Consider the following 12,900-nt stretch of genomic DNA (forward strand, 5'->3'; position numbering starts at 1 on the left):
CAACCAAAATCTCATCCATCACTGAGCCATATGCTTGGTTGGAACCAAAATCATCAAACCTAAACTTTGGTTTTTTTTTTTTTTTGAAAAAAAGAAGTTGACTCAGAAAATTAATTAAATTTTGGGGGGACACGTGTAATAAACAAAGAAAAAGGCGGAGGGACTTTTTAAAAGGAAGATAAAGAGTAATTAGGCAAAAAATTCACATCACACCCACGTAAAGTTGACCACAGCTTCATGCTTTTGTTGAAAGAAAGAGAGCCATGCGTGTGGACCATCACTCTGATTGGGAGATATTATCGCGAGTGAGCGAGTACACATGATGTTGCTGTGGGTCCTCATTTAAATGAACTCTCTCTATCCAATCCTAATGCCCGTGGGCCGTGGTCCACGTTTGGTAAGCATCCCATGTGACCTTTTTCGCCCTTTTTCAGAAGGTCAATTTCGTCTTCTCACTTACTTCTGCTTTCAATTTTCTGTTTTTCATTTCACTTTTTCTAATTTTCTTCTCTTTTCAATGATATAACAATTTCATTTGATAATTTTAAGCTATAATTATTTTATAATTACTTTATTAAACCTTAACTAATAAAAAGTTATCATCTTCATTATATTATATTAATTTATTTTAAAAAAAGTAATTTTTTTATTTTATTCAATTTTATTACTTTATTATTAAAAAAACTTATAAAGAAAATATAACATAAATTTTTTATTTTCCGTTATCGGATTACAGAATTACCCTAAGCGGCTGACGGTTACCCTTCGTGCAATTGCGGGAATTGCCGCTGTGACCTGACCTGAGTACCTGTTTCTTGCTGTTTGCCTTTTGTTTAAAGCACAATCCATCAACGCCGTCCATGACCAAATCCGTTACCAGCAACAAACTTTAAGAAATTAAAATAAAATAAATAAATTTAGACCGAAAGATTCAATAAAGCATTTATTTCGTTGTTTGGATTCCTTTTTTATTTTTTTTTTCCCTCCATATTCTCTCTAAAATATTGGCTTCGTCGCTAAACTAACCTCCAAACAGAAGGAAATAATCCAGAGAAACTCACAGACAAACTGTCTGTTCTCTCTGTAACTTCCCATGGACTCCCTTTTTTAGGTCTTCAAACCCTAGCTTTTATTTTTTGTTTCCTATTATTCTGCGTTGATCTTTCTACATTTCTTTCAACAGTTTTTTTTTTTCTTCATTCTTCTAGGAATGACTTCGTCAGTAACCTCAGCTCCATTTTGATTTTTCATATTTTTTAGGCATTTGGTTCAGTGTCTGGCACTAATCGAACTGTTTTTTCTTTTTATGGTTAATTGAAACAAATAACTAGTGTTGCTCGTTCTCAGTTCTTCCTATTTTTTGGTATTTTGAGTTTCGAATCAGTTCTTGCTGATTCCGATCCGGTATTTTTACTGATTCGGACGGCATTTCGTATTCTGGGTTGTTCGAGAACGACCTACTGGGGGTTTCGGTACTATTTAGGTCAGATTTTATAGTTTCGATGAATTTCGAATGCGTAAGTTTTTTTTTTTTAATTATTTTTTTCTGATTAGGCTTCGTTTTCCTGCTCCTTTTAGTCGTGGATTGTGGAGGAGGAATTATTTAGGGTTTGTGAGATGGGCATGTGAATTCTAGGATTGACGAGAGATAGAGAGGGACAGAAGAGGGGGATATGGATGACAGAGGTGGGTCATTTGTTGCTGTCAGGAGGATATCTCAAGGTCTCGAACGAGGTAGCAACACCTGCCATTCAACGTCTGGTAATGTTTTGAATTCCTCTGTATTTTATCTCTAAAACTCTGTAGAAACTTCCGTTTTTTTTTTTTTTTGTGTCAAAAACTTGTTATCCTCTGTCGCTTCCTGGCGTATGATTTTCGCCGTTTCTTTTGAACATCAAATACGTGATTTGAGATATGGCCATGTATGATTAGGTTATACTAACAATGACTTTCAGGCTAGCTTAACGTGTGCTGATGTACAAAACTGTTTTGATAAGTGAGCTTGTTGCAAATACTAACTTCTACCATTCATTAATTTTATTTTGGTTGATGAGCTTGTTGTAAATATGAATTTATACTATTTGGTATTTTCTTCTAAGAAAAACTTTTGGTTAGAATTTCATATGTTTCAACTTGAGAACTAGAAATAGTCACGTTCTGATTTCCTGGCTGGTATATGCAGAGATGTTTTTATTCCTGCTAATAGTTGTTAATTTATATGCATCATTCTATCTCTTTATGCATTTCCACACACCTTAAGTAGGAACGTGATTGTCCAAATGGTCAAGAAGTAATAGGATAGCAAGGCCGTTTTATGGGCTGAGCGTGCCTTTATAATGTGCAAAAATTTCAGTTTGTATAATTGGAGAAAATTGTAGTCATTCATTAATTTAATGGCATAAATTTGTATACCATAAGTTCTTTTCTGACATTGTCTGGAATCTGGATGAAGGACTTAAGTGCACTTTATTATGGCTGTGTTGGATGTCTCACTGCTCTCACATTTTTCCTGGCTAGGTTGTCATTCATATTAATTTCTAGTCATAACTTGTACTAAAAAATATATATATTTTTTTTTGCACTTTTTGTTGTGTTAATATGGTTCTGTAGAAAGATTGTTGGATCTTTAGTTTATTTTTTCTAAGGGTCTTGTACTTGCAGGCTTGCATTCCTTTGTTTGGAATTTCGTAGGCACTTGCACATGAGAATCGAACGCCAAGCATGCTCCTTATTGCTTTTCTTCTACTTACGTGCAGAATTAATAAATTTATTCAATATTAAACAATATAAATACTTTTTTCTTGTTTCCATCTAACATAATAGATCATTTAAGAACTTTGTTTTCATTAGTATGAGGTTTTATTTTGTTACAGCTGAGGTTGTAGCAGGATCAGCAGCATGGCTTGGTCGTGGTCTTTCTTGTGTGTGTGCACAGAGACGAGAGAATGATGCTCGCCCTTCATTTGATTTAACCCCTGCCCAGGTGCTCCTATGTGATATTATTAATTTGCAGTTTTTATGCTTTCCTGCAAGGCCCAATGCCGTAGGACAAAGAACCTGACTTGGAGATACTTTCACCTGGAGCAGTTATTTCTTTAACTTCTCATTCCTACAATATCTATAATTTACTGGATTCAATCAGCAGTACTATTAAATCTTTACCTTTTGTGGTTTTACGTAAGATTTTTGTTAATTTTTCTATTTTCTTTCTCCCTCTCTCTCTCTCTCTCTCTCTCTCTCTCTCTCTCACAACTTCTTGGCTCATTGTGTTGCATGAGAATTATTGAAGCTACACCCTTCTATCTTTACATTATCCTTTGCCAGTATCTTCTTTCTTCTAGAGTTGTGATTTGAAAATTGTGTCAATTCAATTATTGTTTCTATTTCTTATGTGGATTGCCAAGGGGAATGCTAGCAGATCCTTTCTTCTAAAGGTTGTGATTTACAAATTGTGTCATTTCAGTTATTTTTTTCTATTTGTTATGTGTATTATCAGGAGGAATGCTTGCAGAAGTTACAAAGTCGCATAGATGTTGCCTATGATAGTTCAATCCCTGAGCATCAGGTACAAGTATGACTACTGCAGAAGTTCTAATTTAACTTTTTGAATGTGATGGCAAATAGTGTCCATATACCCAATAAATATCTTGTTTGCTGGATTTTGTCATATTTTTCAAGGCACATAACTCATAATTAGACTATATTTTTGAAGTGTGAAAGCTCTCTGTTCTTACCAGTATGTACTATTGCTGCATTTACTCTAGGAAGCCTTGAGGGCTCTATGGAATGCCGCCTTTCCTGAAGAAGAACTTTGTGGTTTGATATCTGAGCAGTGGAAGGAAATGGGCTGGCAAGGGAAGGATCCATCAACAGATTTTAGGTAAGTCAGTGAAACCTTTGTTAATTCCATGGTTGCTCCCATTTTTTCCTCTATTATTGCTTTTTACGTGTATGATATCTGGATTTTTCTTGCAGGGGTGGTGGTTTTATATCATTGGAGAACTTGTTGTTCTTTGCTAGAAATTTTCCGGTGCGGTTTTCACACCTTTCATTAGCTCACACTCTCTCAGTCCCACTCATTCTTCTTTATAATATTTTAAATTTTAATCCCTTGTTTTCCCTCATTTGGATAAGATGCTTGGTAAACTCTTCTGCATTAGATAATCTAATGGTTTAAATTATTTGGTTGAATTAATAGTAAAATAATCAACCAGTTGAAGAATTGTGCTAGTTTAGAAAGTATTTTCTTTGTGTTCCTGGGCCATCTTTCCAAATTGCATGTGTGAGTATATGTCTGCTCTTGATTGAATGTCTTGTAAAGTACAATAGCTAATAAAATGATAAATAACTTGAAGACACTATTTTTGTGTCCCAAATTGCATGAGAGAGCATAAATATGCAACTCATTGAGGGTGCTGCATATAGTAGACAGTGTTTCCTATTAATCTTTTGGCCTTCTTGTGAATGGCTGCAGTGGGTGGTTCAGCTGCTGCTGACATGATGGAAAGGATTGTGAACACTATTTGGCTCATCTGTGTTTATAATATATGCAACGATGCTTGGTTCTTTTAAGATACATCATTATTTGTTATCACATGTGCCTGTGTTTGCTTCTGAAGAAATATACATAATACAGTTTTGCATTCATGTTTGTGTCACTATTTTCCTCTTGTAACAGTTGTATTCCTGTGCAAAAAATTTCACTTTGAAGTTGAATAAATTTTCAGTTTGCTTGACCTTTTAATGCAGAAGTCCTTCCAGGATCTTCTTCAAAAGCGAGAAGGTGATCGGTCAGTATGGGAATACCCATTTGCTGTAGCTGGTGTCAACATCACATTCATGCTCATTCAGATGCTTGATCTTGAAGCAGGTTATTTCTTGAAACAACAGAAGCTCATTGTTCTATTTATATCCACAACCCACCAATGTCTGGTCAAAATTTTTGTTGCTTCTGTTGCTATATCTGTTCCATGGTTTTCCATCTTTGACTTTAATGATTGTCTTTTAGATCCTTCAGAAGAGGGAAAACATATGGATGTACTATAGAATTGTTTGCATGTGATTCGATATCATATTCTGCTTTCTAGATCTTCAAATGAGGCTTCTTAATTTTCCTGATACTTCTTTTATTGGCTTGCTTGGGATTTATGTGGCTTAAACTTTTGGCATGTTGTCATATTACACTTACATACATATATAAAGCTATCAGCCTTGGGTAAGTAGTCGAGTGTCTACCTTATAGTGCAAAAAGATAAGAGGTTCAATTCTTGGCATCCCCTTAAAAAAATTCCCATGCACTAAAAACAATTATGAAAAAAGAGAAAAATCTATGGCCAGCCAAACCACGAATAAATTGTTTTAAATCTACAAAGCCATTGGCATTACTTAACATTCATGCTTATCCATAGCATAGTATTGTGCTGAAACAAAATTTGCTGGATTTTGAACTGTGTGTTTCAATCTACAGTCAAGCCACGATCAATGGTTGGAGCAACTTTTTTGAAGTTCCTAGCAGGTACTATTAAGCTCCTAGTGTTGTTTGAAATTTTGTGAGAAAAAATTTAAAAAAGAAAAGAAAATCATTTCATGTTCTAATACTTTCTGTATTATTTTATCTACTCCATAAGCAGAAATTTTGCAGCTCTTCACTTTAGAAAGTACACCTTCAGGATAATTCAATTAATCTTATTTCATTTAATTGCTTAAAAAATGATCTGTTTCAAGCTAACTTTTAACTCAAATATCTTTGCTATTTGCCCTGACAGAGAGTGAATCAGCATTTGACTTCCTCTACTGCATCACGTTCAAGCTAATGGACCATCAATGGCTTACCATGCAAGCATCATATATGGACTTCAATGTATGTCTTCTTATCATAAAGTTTCTTATAGAAATAAGTTAGGGTTTGCAAACTCCCATGAACTTCTTTGCATGCAAGCGTCCTAGTTTTGCAGAGAAATGAATCTGGAAGCAACTCCTTGGAATCACAAATGCAAACTTAATTCTAGTTTTTAAGTGTGAGGAGTCTTATTGGTTCATGTAAATAGCTAGGACCTTGGAATGCCACACCAAAATGGTTTTTCTGGATGTGCCACTTCCTGATGAGAAGTAGATATCTATGTTATATATCGGACAAGTCTTATGAACAATTTTAGATGGTTATATTGTGCTATTCATTTCTTTTATTTATTTATTTATTATTATTTTTTTTTGCCATAGACGGTTATGAAATCCACACGTCGTCAGCTTGAAAGAGAGCTTCTACTCGAAGACATAACACGGCTAGAAGACTTGCCATCTTATGGCCTTCTTACACGGTAGGATAGCAGTTGGAGTGTTAACTGTTGTAACAGCAAGATCTGTGCCAGAAGCAGGCATATTCTGTTTTTCTTTTTCCTTTTTTTTTTTTTAGGTTATTGCAGCCGCCTTCTTTTTATCTCTTTTAGTTAGATGGTTTTATGCATGATATAATGGTTCTTGTCATAACTTCGCTTGAAGCAATGACGCCGAACTCATTGAATCAAAGAAGTGAGTTGTTGAGTTTCTCAAGTTTCTTGTACTGGGAAAAGGAAAGAAGAAAGTATCCAGAGTTTCTAAGGAGAAATCATTGGGGTATGCGTGATTGCATTTTAGGTTCCAAATACAGTTGGTCATTTGTTGCATTATATGGAAGACCAAGTCTGCAGTGCCCTCACATGATCCTGTAGATCATTGTAGGTAGGTTGGATTGTTTATGTCTATTGCAAGTGAAAGTGGAATTCAGGCCCGCTTTCCTGTTGAGTGCCTTTTCTTTCTTTTTTTGCTTGTGGAACTGGTGAGCATTGCTGGAGATCTTGAATTTTCTGGCAGCTCGTAGATCGGCTTCACCGCTAGACATGGAATGGCATTTGTTGTTGCAGATCTTTATCATGACATGCATCATCTGACATGTATGGGCCTTTTATCAGTTTATAAAACCTTATGTTATTTTTCAATTTTCTATTTTGCTGCAAAACTGAATATAATGTGAATTGCGACCTTCAGTCGCCACTCATTTTGAGGGTCCGTCTTAAAGAAATCCAACGCAAAGCGAGTTTTTTTTTTAAATAATATAATTCCTTCTGCCGAGACGTATTTGCAGTTGCTTAATTATCTTTACTAGGTGGCATAGAAATGGCAAACAGATATTGAAATAAGTCGATCTTGAAGTTTCTTCTTTCTCTGCCCAATTCAGCTGCAAGAAAAGTCCAAGGAAACGTCAACTTTTGTCGGTCCATGCGAACTGCATCATTCGACTATATAATACTTCTGTTCTAGTGGATAGTTAACCCCTTTAATCCCAGTGAATGGCAACTTTGATAGGGCCGGTAGAAGCAATCATATCTAACACAAGAAGTTTGATTCCACTAAATCATTGCGAATAATTTGTACCCGTTTAGAATTTCGGTGGGAAAAAACGTTCAAGGAAAAGGGGCAAAAAAAATTTGGGGGAAGAAAAAATAAAAGACAAAGCATTTCAACCAAAGTTCGGGGGAAGAAAACGTTAAAAGATTATCCTTCGGTACTCAAAATTTGAAATAAACAATTAAAATTGTATCGAAGCGTAAACTTTTAACTTCTAGCAAACGCACTTTGCTCTTTATCCAATGGCTAATGGGTGCATGGAAAACCTCTTGGCTTCCAAACAATGTTTTTGTGAGGTTAACTTTATATTCCACTCTTTTTCACAACCAATGTATGGCATGAACATGCCTTATTTTTCATAATCGATTATTTGGAATCTTCGGTCCACCGAATTGACATGCAATCCATTGTATTTTTCTTCCCAATCCATTCCTTCAAACAAATAAAAATGGAGTATCATAGCAACAACCGAAGCTGCTACACTGAACGAATAGCATAAATACATAATGGCAAATTTAATAAGCGTCTCTCAGATTTCTCAACAAAAGCAATGCTATAGCAAGTTCTGAACACATTAGAAGTCCGAACTCACCAAATTCACAAATGATGAGCAAACATGAAAAATTACACATGCAATGACTAGAGCAAACAAGAGCTCAAATGCTCAAAGTCTATTCGTAGACCCAGGGGTGAAGGCTGCTTGCCCAGCTAACAGGGCCTTCAGGGAACCAAAGGGCAATTTCCTTCCTTGCACTCTCAACTGAATCACTTCCATGAATAACATTTCTGCAGAGGATAAATAATTTCTCAAATCAGATACTCTTGCCAGTTAAAAAGAATACAAGCAGCCAGAGGGAAAAATGTCCAGAATCAACTGACTAGGAAAAAAATGTTATTGCTTTAACCAGTTTCTTTTAGTCCTTCAAATGATTCAAAATAAAGAATTTGAAGTCAAAAGACCTGGCATTACCTTGAAATGAATATCTAATGATTTCCAGCATTTTTTAATAGGAATTTTTGCATTTGAAAAAGTAACACTGTGCAAAATACATTTAGCAAGTTTTACAATTGACTATACAGAAAACAGTCAATGACTTATTGGCATCCGTACAAAGACACAAGGGCTTCAAAATTCAGAAATCCCCAAAAGAGTAAAAACTTAAAAGACACCATCAAGACTTCCAAATCTACCAGTATTCAACAATTAAAAGTAGACCAATCCTTGAAACCATCACAACTAGATAACAACACAAGGTTAATTGATTTATCTGCAAATATAATGATTATTAAAATAATCCATGAGTCACAACAACATGCCTTAGACAGAAGAACAAAAAAAAAATCCACATATCAGTTGGGCATCTAATCAATTAACAGCGGACAAGTAAAACAACTTGCCTTCCAATGTCAATTGCATAGTCACCACGGATGGTTCCAGGGGCAGAGTCACCAGGGTTGGTGGCTCCAATAATCTTGCGGCCAGTGGTTACTACATTCTTACCCTCCCAAACCATAGCAACAACAGGGCCGGAGATAATATATTCAACAAGTCCATTGAAGAATGGCTTTGCAGACAGGTCTGCATAATGCTTCTCAGCCAAAGCACGCTCCACAGTGATTAGCTTCAAACCTAAATTCAGAAGATGTAAAGCAGTTTTAGCTATTCCCAGTGCAATGCTTTAGATAAAGATAAATACCACTTGATATCATTTTTTTGGTGCCTCGCACAGAGATAGCCGTAACAACTAAATCAAAGAAAGTAGTATCTCAAAGTGAAAAAAAGTTGATAAAGTTTGCTTAAGAAGTCATTAATCAGGTGGCCCTCTAAGGGCAACCAATTGAAAGAAAGGACAGGAGGTTTGCAAAGGAACCATAAATCAGAATGGTTAACAGGTTCTTGGCAAAATTTCGGGGTATCTAAGGTCGCTGCTTCTAGCATAATCAATTGAACATTAAAAAATAAATAAACAAATAAAAATAAAATAATCGGCACAAAAGCAACGTTAGACGAATATCACAGAATTACAATCAGAACTCTGAAGAAAAATGAAACTAGGAAATATAACAAAAAGTTAGTTACCCTTGAGGGAGAAACCCTTCTTCTCAAATCTGCCAATGATCTCCCCAACCTGAAATGAACGCATGAACACAAATTTTTCAGTATATTGGCCTTTATGGTTCCAACCACTGATCAACGCACAGCAAAGCAATGCAGTTGATTCTTTCTTTTATTTATTTAATTATTTTGAGAGATAGAAGTTAATTAACCAAGCTTCAGCTAATTTAATGAAAGCTCAGTGGTATCAACATATTTTTGGTCTTGTATAATCCATCTAAACCATGTTTGATCTACGATATATCTATTCTCTCTCCACAACCGGGAACAAGATCTATGAACACTTCAATTATGAAACTGATAACCCATAATCCCGATTCAGCTTCAGTAAGTGTGTGTATAAAGAAAATGAACTCATTTGTGAGAAAAATAGAAAGCCCAAGAACTGAATTTTAAAGAAATGAGAACATAATCAGAATTAGAGAGAGGAATAGAAACTTACAAGGCCTCTCTGGACCCCATCAGGCTTGATCATGATGAAGGTTTGCTCCATGTGTTATACGGTGGTTTTGGTTTGGGTCTGGACTCAAAAGTTAGAGCGCGCCTAGGTGAGCCACGGTGAAGATGAGTTGGTGTGTGAGTTTTTATATATACGAAGGAACCCTAATTGCATAAGAATATTCGATTAGGGAACGGCCCTTTATTTATTTATTTCTTTTCCCCTGCTTATTTCTCGATGCTGCGATTCGGTTACTATCAGCTCAGGAAGCCCATTTCAAAACATTCACTGAAGAAATGCCCCTTTAAATTGGGCTTTTCTTCTCCATATGTATGAATGGTTTATTCTCAAAAGAAAATAAACATTTTTCTTTTCTGTTATAGATGGGCCCGGTGGTTCATCTCCATTGCCAACTGCCTCCTACTCCTGTGCAGAAATAAAAAGAAAAGAAAATGATAGGCAAGCATTTTACTCAAACCTACAACTGAAATCATCCTTAAGGTCTGGTTTATTTGCTCAACTCCCTTTTTTTTTTTTTTTGAGAATATTTGTTCAACTCCCATTCTTAATTGTGTAATTGCAATTTAAATACCAACTTTGATCAAACCAATTTTAGACAAAGAAATGTATTTTTAGGTTTTGCAGTTTGCAAAATGAAATGGAGTAAATATATAATATTTATTACACCATTGTAGAATATATAGCCACTCGTCACTTTTATATGAATTATGTATTTCATAAATTAGAAAAATTTTATATTCTATATAATAACAATAATAATAACTATGCATTTCAAATTTCAACCAAAGTTGAAAACTTGGATTGATTACTCCATGAAATAATGATTCTACATTTACAATTTTAACAAAAATTAGGAACAATTATTATAATATATCCTATATCTTATCATATGAACTAAAAAAAAAAACCTTAATCTTTTAAAATATTTTAAAGGGTATTCGAATTTGTATTAAAAGAAAAAAAGATTATAAAGTTTCAATATATATAATGTAAAATTTCAAATACTCTAATGTTTAAAATCCATATTTATCTAAACGAAGCCTAAAATATTTAGTGTGGATTTAAAATACATATAAAAAATACTGTTTCAAACCCATATAAAATAATGTATCAATCCATGCTAGTGAATTTAATTTTCATTCAAGAAAATGGCAATAGATGGGCTAGAGATGGAAGCCAGTGTCCATTTTGAGGAGTTTTTGTCTCCATTCTTAGCATGTAAGAGTAATATTAAAGTCTCTGATCATCTTTATGTGGAACCCCCACTTCAAAAGAATAGATCTTCGTTTCTTGTTTGATTTTTTTTTTTAATTTAATTTAATTTTATTCAAATACATATAGAAAAATGTTAAATATATATTGCTCATTCATTTATGTAAAATTGAAAAGTGGATCTACTCAAAAGAAAAAAAAAAAGGAGGGGGGAAATAAACAGTTGAGAATTTTAATTATTAAGATGTTATGATTCAGGTAGCTGTCATACATATATACATATAAAGCAGCTTGTTGAATAGTATAAATGGAAATGGTATAAATTTACAAAAGCATATTTCGATATTCGACCCACTTCAATTTTGAATTGTCAGGCACTAATCATCATCAGAATCTTTGAATTCAAATGCATAAATTTGATCGGATTGCTTCTTATCTTGTTCTGACTGAGGGAGAGATCACGATCGAATTTATAAAAGAAATAGATAGAGCTATTAATTGAAGTTCAGAAAAAATAAATTACAGGAAGGCATTCTTATTCCACTGAAGAGGAAATGGGAAAGTTGGTGAGGATTGTGAAGTCTCAGCTGTAGAGAAAAATCCCTTCAAAAGCTGCATATATACATATATAATCCAATTTAATCAAAGAGTAGAATTAGACAAGCTAGCTAGGTTTTGAGACGCAGTGGGATCCACCTCACTCTATGCTACCATCATGAAATTTGGAAGATTGTAGAGGTTGATTGAGAGGTCATGATTATTGCATGGAATTCAGCACATATACTGCCTTTGGCTTCAAATTATAATCTTCTTTGGAGGAGATTATTCATTACACTTTTGAACTTCATTTTTAGAAATGATGAACATGTCGGATCCGTAGCTAAACTTTGCTTTTTCTTCTATTTTACACTGCCTCACCATTCGGTGCATCTGTTGCTTCATTTCTTGCTATGGGTCCAATTATATCCTCACTTTCAAACCCTCAAAACTCTTTCATACACCACCACACCATACATTGCCGTTTTTATCTTATGACTTCACTTTATCTAAACTCCACAGGCACCACGAGGCCACGCCACTGCCACTGACACTGAGGAAGAATCCAAGTCCTTCTCGTTACCCTCCAAATTCCAGATATGAAAGCCCTTACATCCAAAAAACCCTAATCATTTTCTTCTGTAGTACAAGAGAGGGCAATTAGTTTTTTTTTTTTTTTAATGTTATGGGGGCTTGTGCGCAGCTAGAAGGCTGAACCTTAATGAGAGAGAAAGAGTTAAAAAAAAAAGAAAAAGAAAGAGTAGAGAGAAATTAGAGTAGTAGATAGCTATGTAGGCAGTGTCCTCTTTTGTGTATATGTAACAAGACACCAGTCATATCTGATTGTTGAGCTGACATGTTTTGCAATTATTATCAGGTACAGAAGCAGTCACTTAAATTTGTCACCCATTTGCTTTTCTTAACATCCTCCTCTTCTTTCTCCTTTCAGCTTCTGTTTGTTTTTTGTTCCGATATATCCAATATAATGATGTTAATGAGATAGAGTTACTAAGTGGTTAATGAACATGCTGATCCAATTCGTTTCTGATGTTGACGACTCATCAAAACACATTTTGGTAATTAAGATGTTATGTATACTGCAAGTTCTTGGAATTTTTATAGCTTGATCATTTGGGTTTGTTTGGAAAAACCTAAAAAGAAAAAACAAGGACATGAAAGGACGCCCCAGAGC

At 34.7% G+C, this 12,900-nt stretch overlaps 2 protein-coding genes across 2 annotated transcripts; one reads left to right on the forward strand and one right to left on the reverse strand.

The window, feature by feature from the left end:
- The first annotated feature begins 886 nt into the window (after positions 1–886).
- LOC110635812 (uncharacterized) lies at positions 887–6,974 on the forward strand. Its single transcript, XM_058142993.1, has 10 exons — positions 887–1,483; positions 1,579–1,761; positions 2,874–2,983; positions 3,497–3,565; positions 3,765–3,880; positions 3,976–4,030; positions 4,750–4,870; positions 5,468–5,515; positions 5,766–5,860; positions 6,220–6,974. The coding sequence occupies exons 2-10, from the start codon at positions 1,674–1,676 to the stop codon at positions 6,319–6,321; spliced, it is 804 nt and encodes a 267-aa protein (XP_057998976.1). The 5' UTR covers positions 887–1,483; positions 1,579–1,673; the 3' UTR covers positions 6,322–6,974.
- An 842-nt stretch (positions 6,975–7,816) lies between these two features.
- Positions 7,817–10,106, reverse strand: LOC110635843 (nucleoside diphosphate kinase B). Its single transcript, XM_021785326.2, has 4 exons — positions 9,942–10,106; positions 9,464–9,512; positions 8,782–9,013; positions 7,817–8,169 (listed from the first exon to the last, which is right to left on the reverse strand). The coding sequence occupies exons 1-4, from the start codon at positions 9,990–9,992 to the stop codon at positions 8,055–8,057; spliced, it is 447 nt and encodes a 148-aa protein (XP_021641018.2). The 5' UTR covers positions 9,993–10,106; the 3' UTR covers positions 7,817–8,054.
- Positions 10,107–12,900: the final 2,794 nt, after the last annotated feature.

The sequence above is a fragment of the Hevea brasiliensis genome, chromosome 2 (genome assembly GCF_030052815.1).
Source record: "Hevea brasiliensis isolate MT/VB/25A 57/8 chromosome 2, ASM3005281v1, whole genome shotgun sequence".
Classification (NCBI taxonomy): domain Eukaryota; kingdom Viridiplantae; phylum Streptophyta; class Magnoliopsida; order Malpighiales; family Euphorbiaceae; genus Hevea; species Hevea brasiliensis.

Bases quoted from the DNA above. Each gene is read 5' to 3' on its own strand.
- LOC110635843 (XM_021785326.2), bottom strand. From the start codon at position 9,992: ATGGAGCAAACCTTCATCATGATCAAGCCTGATGGGGTCCAGAGAGGC. The intron at 9,014-9,463 runs GTAACTAACTTT...TTCTGAATTTAG, and splicing joins GAAGGGTTTCTCCCTCAAGG to GTTTGAAGCTAATCACTGTG. The intron at 8,170-8,781 runs GCAAGTTGTTTT...TATCCTCTGCAG, and splicing joins TATGCAATTGACATTGGAAG to AAATGTTATTCATGGAAGTG.
- LOC110635812 (XM_058142993.1), top strand. From the start codon at position 1,674: ATGGATGACAGAGGTGGGTCATTTGTTGCTGTCAGGAGGATATCTCAA. The intron at 2,984-3,496 runs GTGCTCCTATGT...GTGTATTATCAG, and splicing joins TTGATTTAACCCCTGCCCAG to GAGGAATGCTTGCAGAAGTT. The intron at 4,031-4,749 runs GTGCGGTTTTCA...CTTTTAATGCAG, and splicing joins TCTTTGCTAGAAATTTTCCG to AAGTCCTTCCAGGATCTTCT.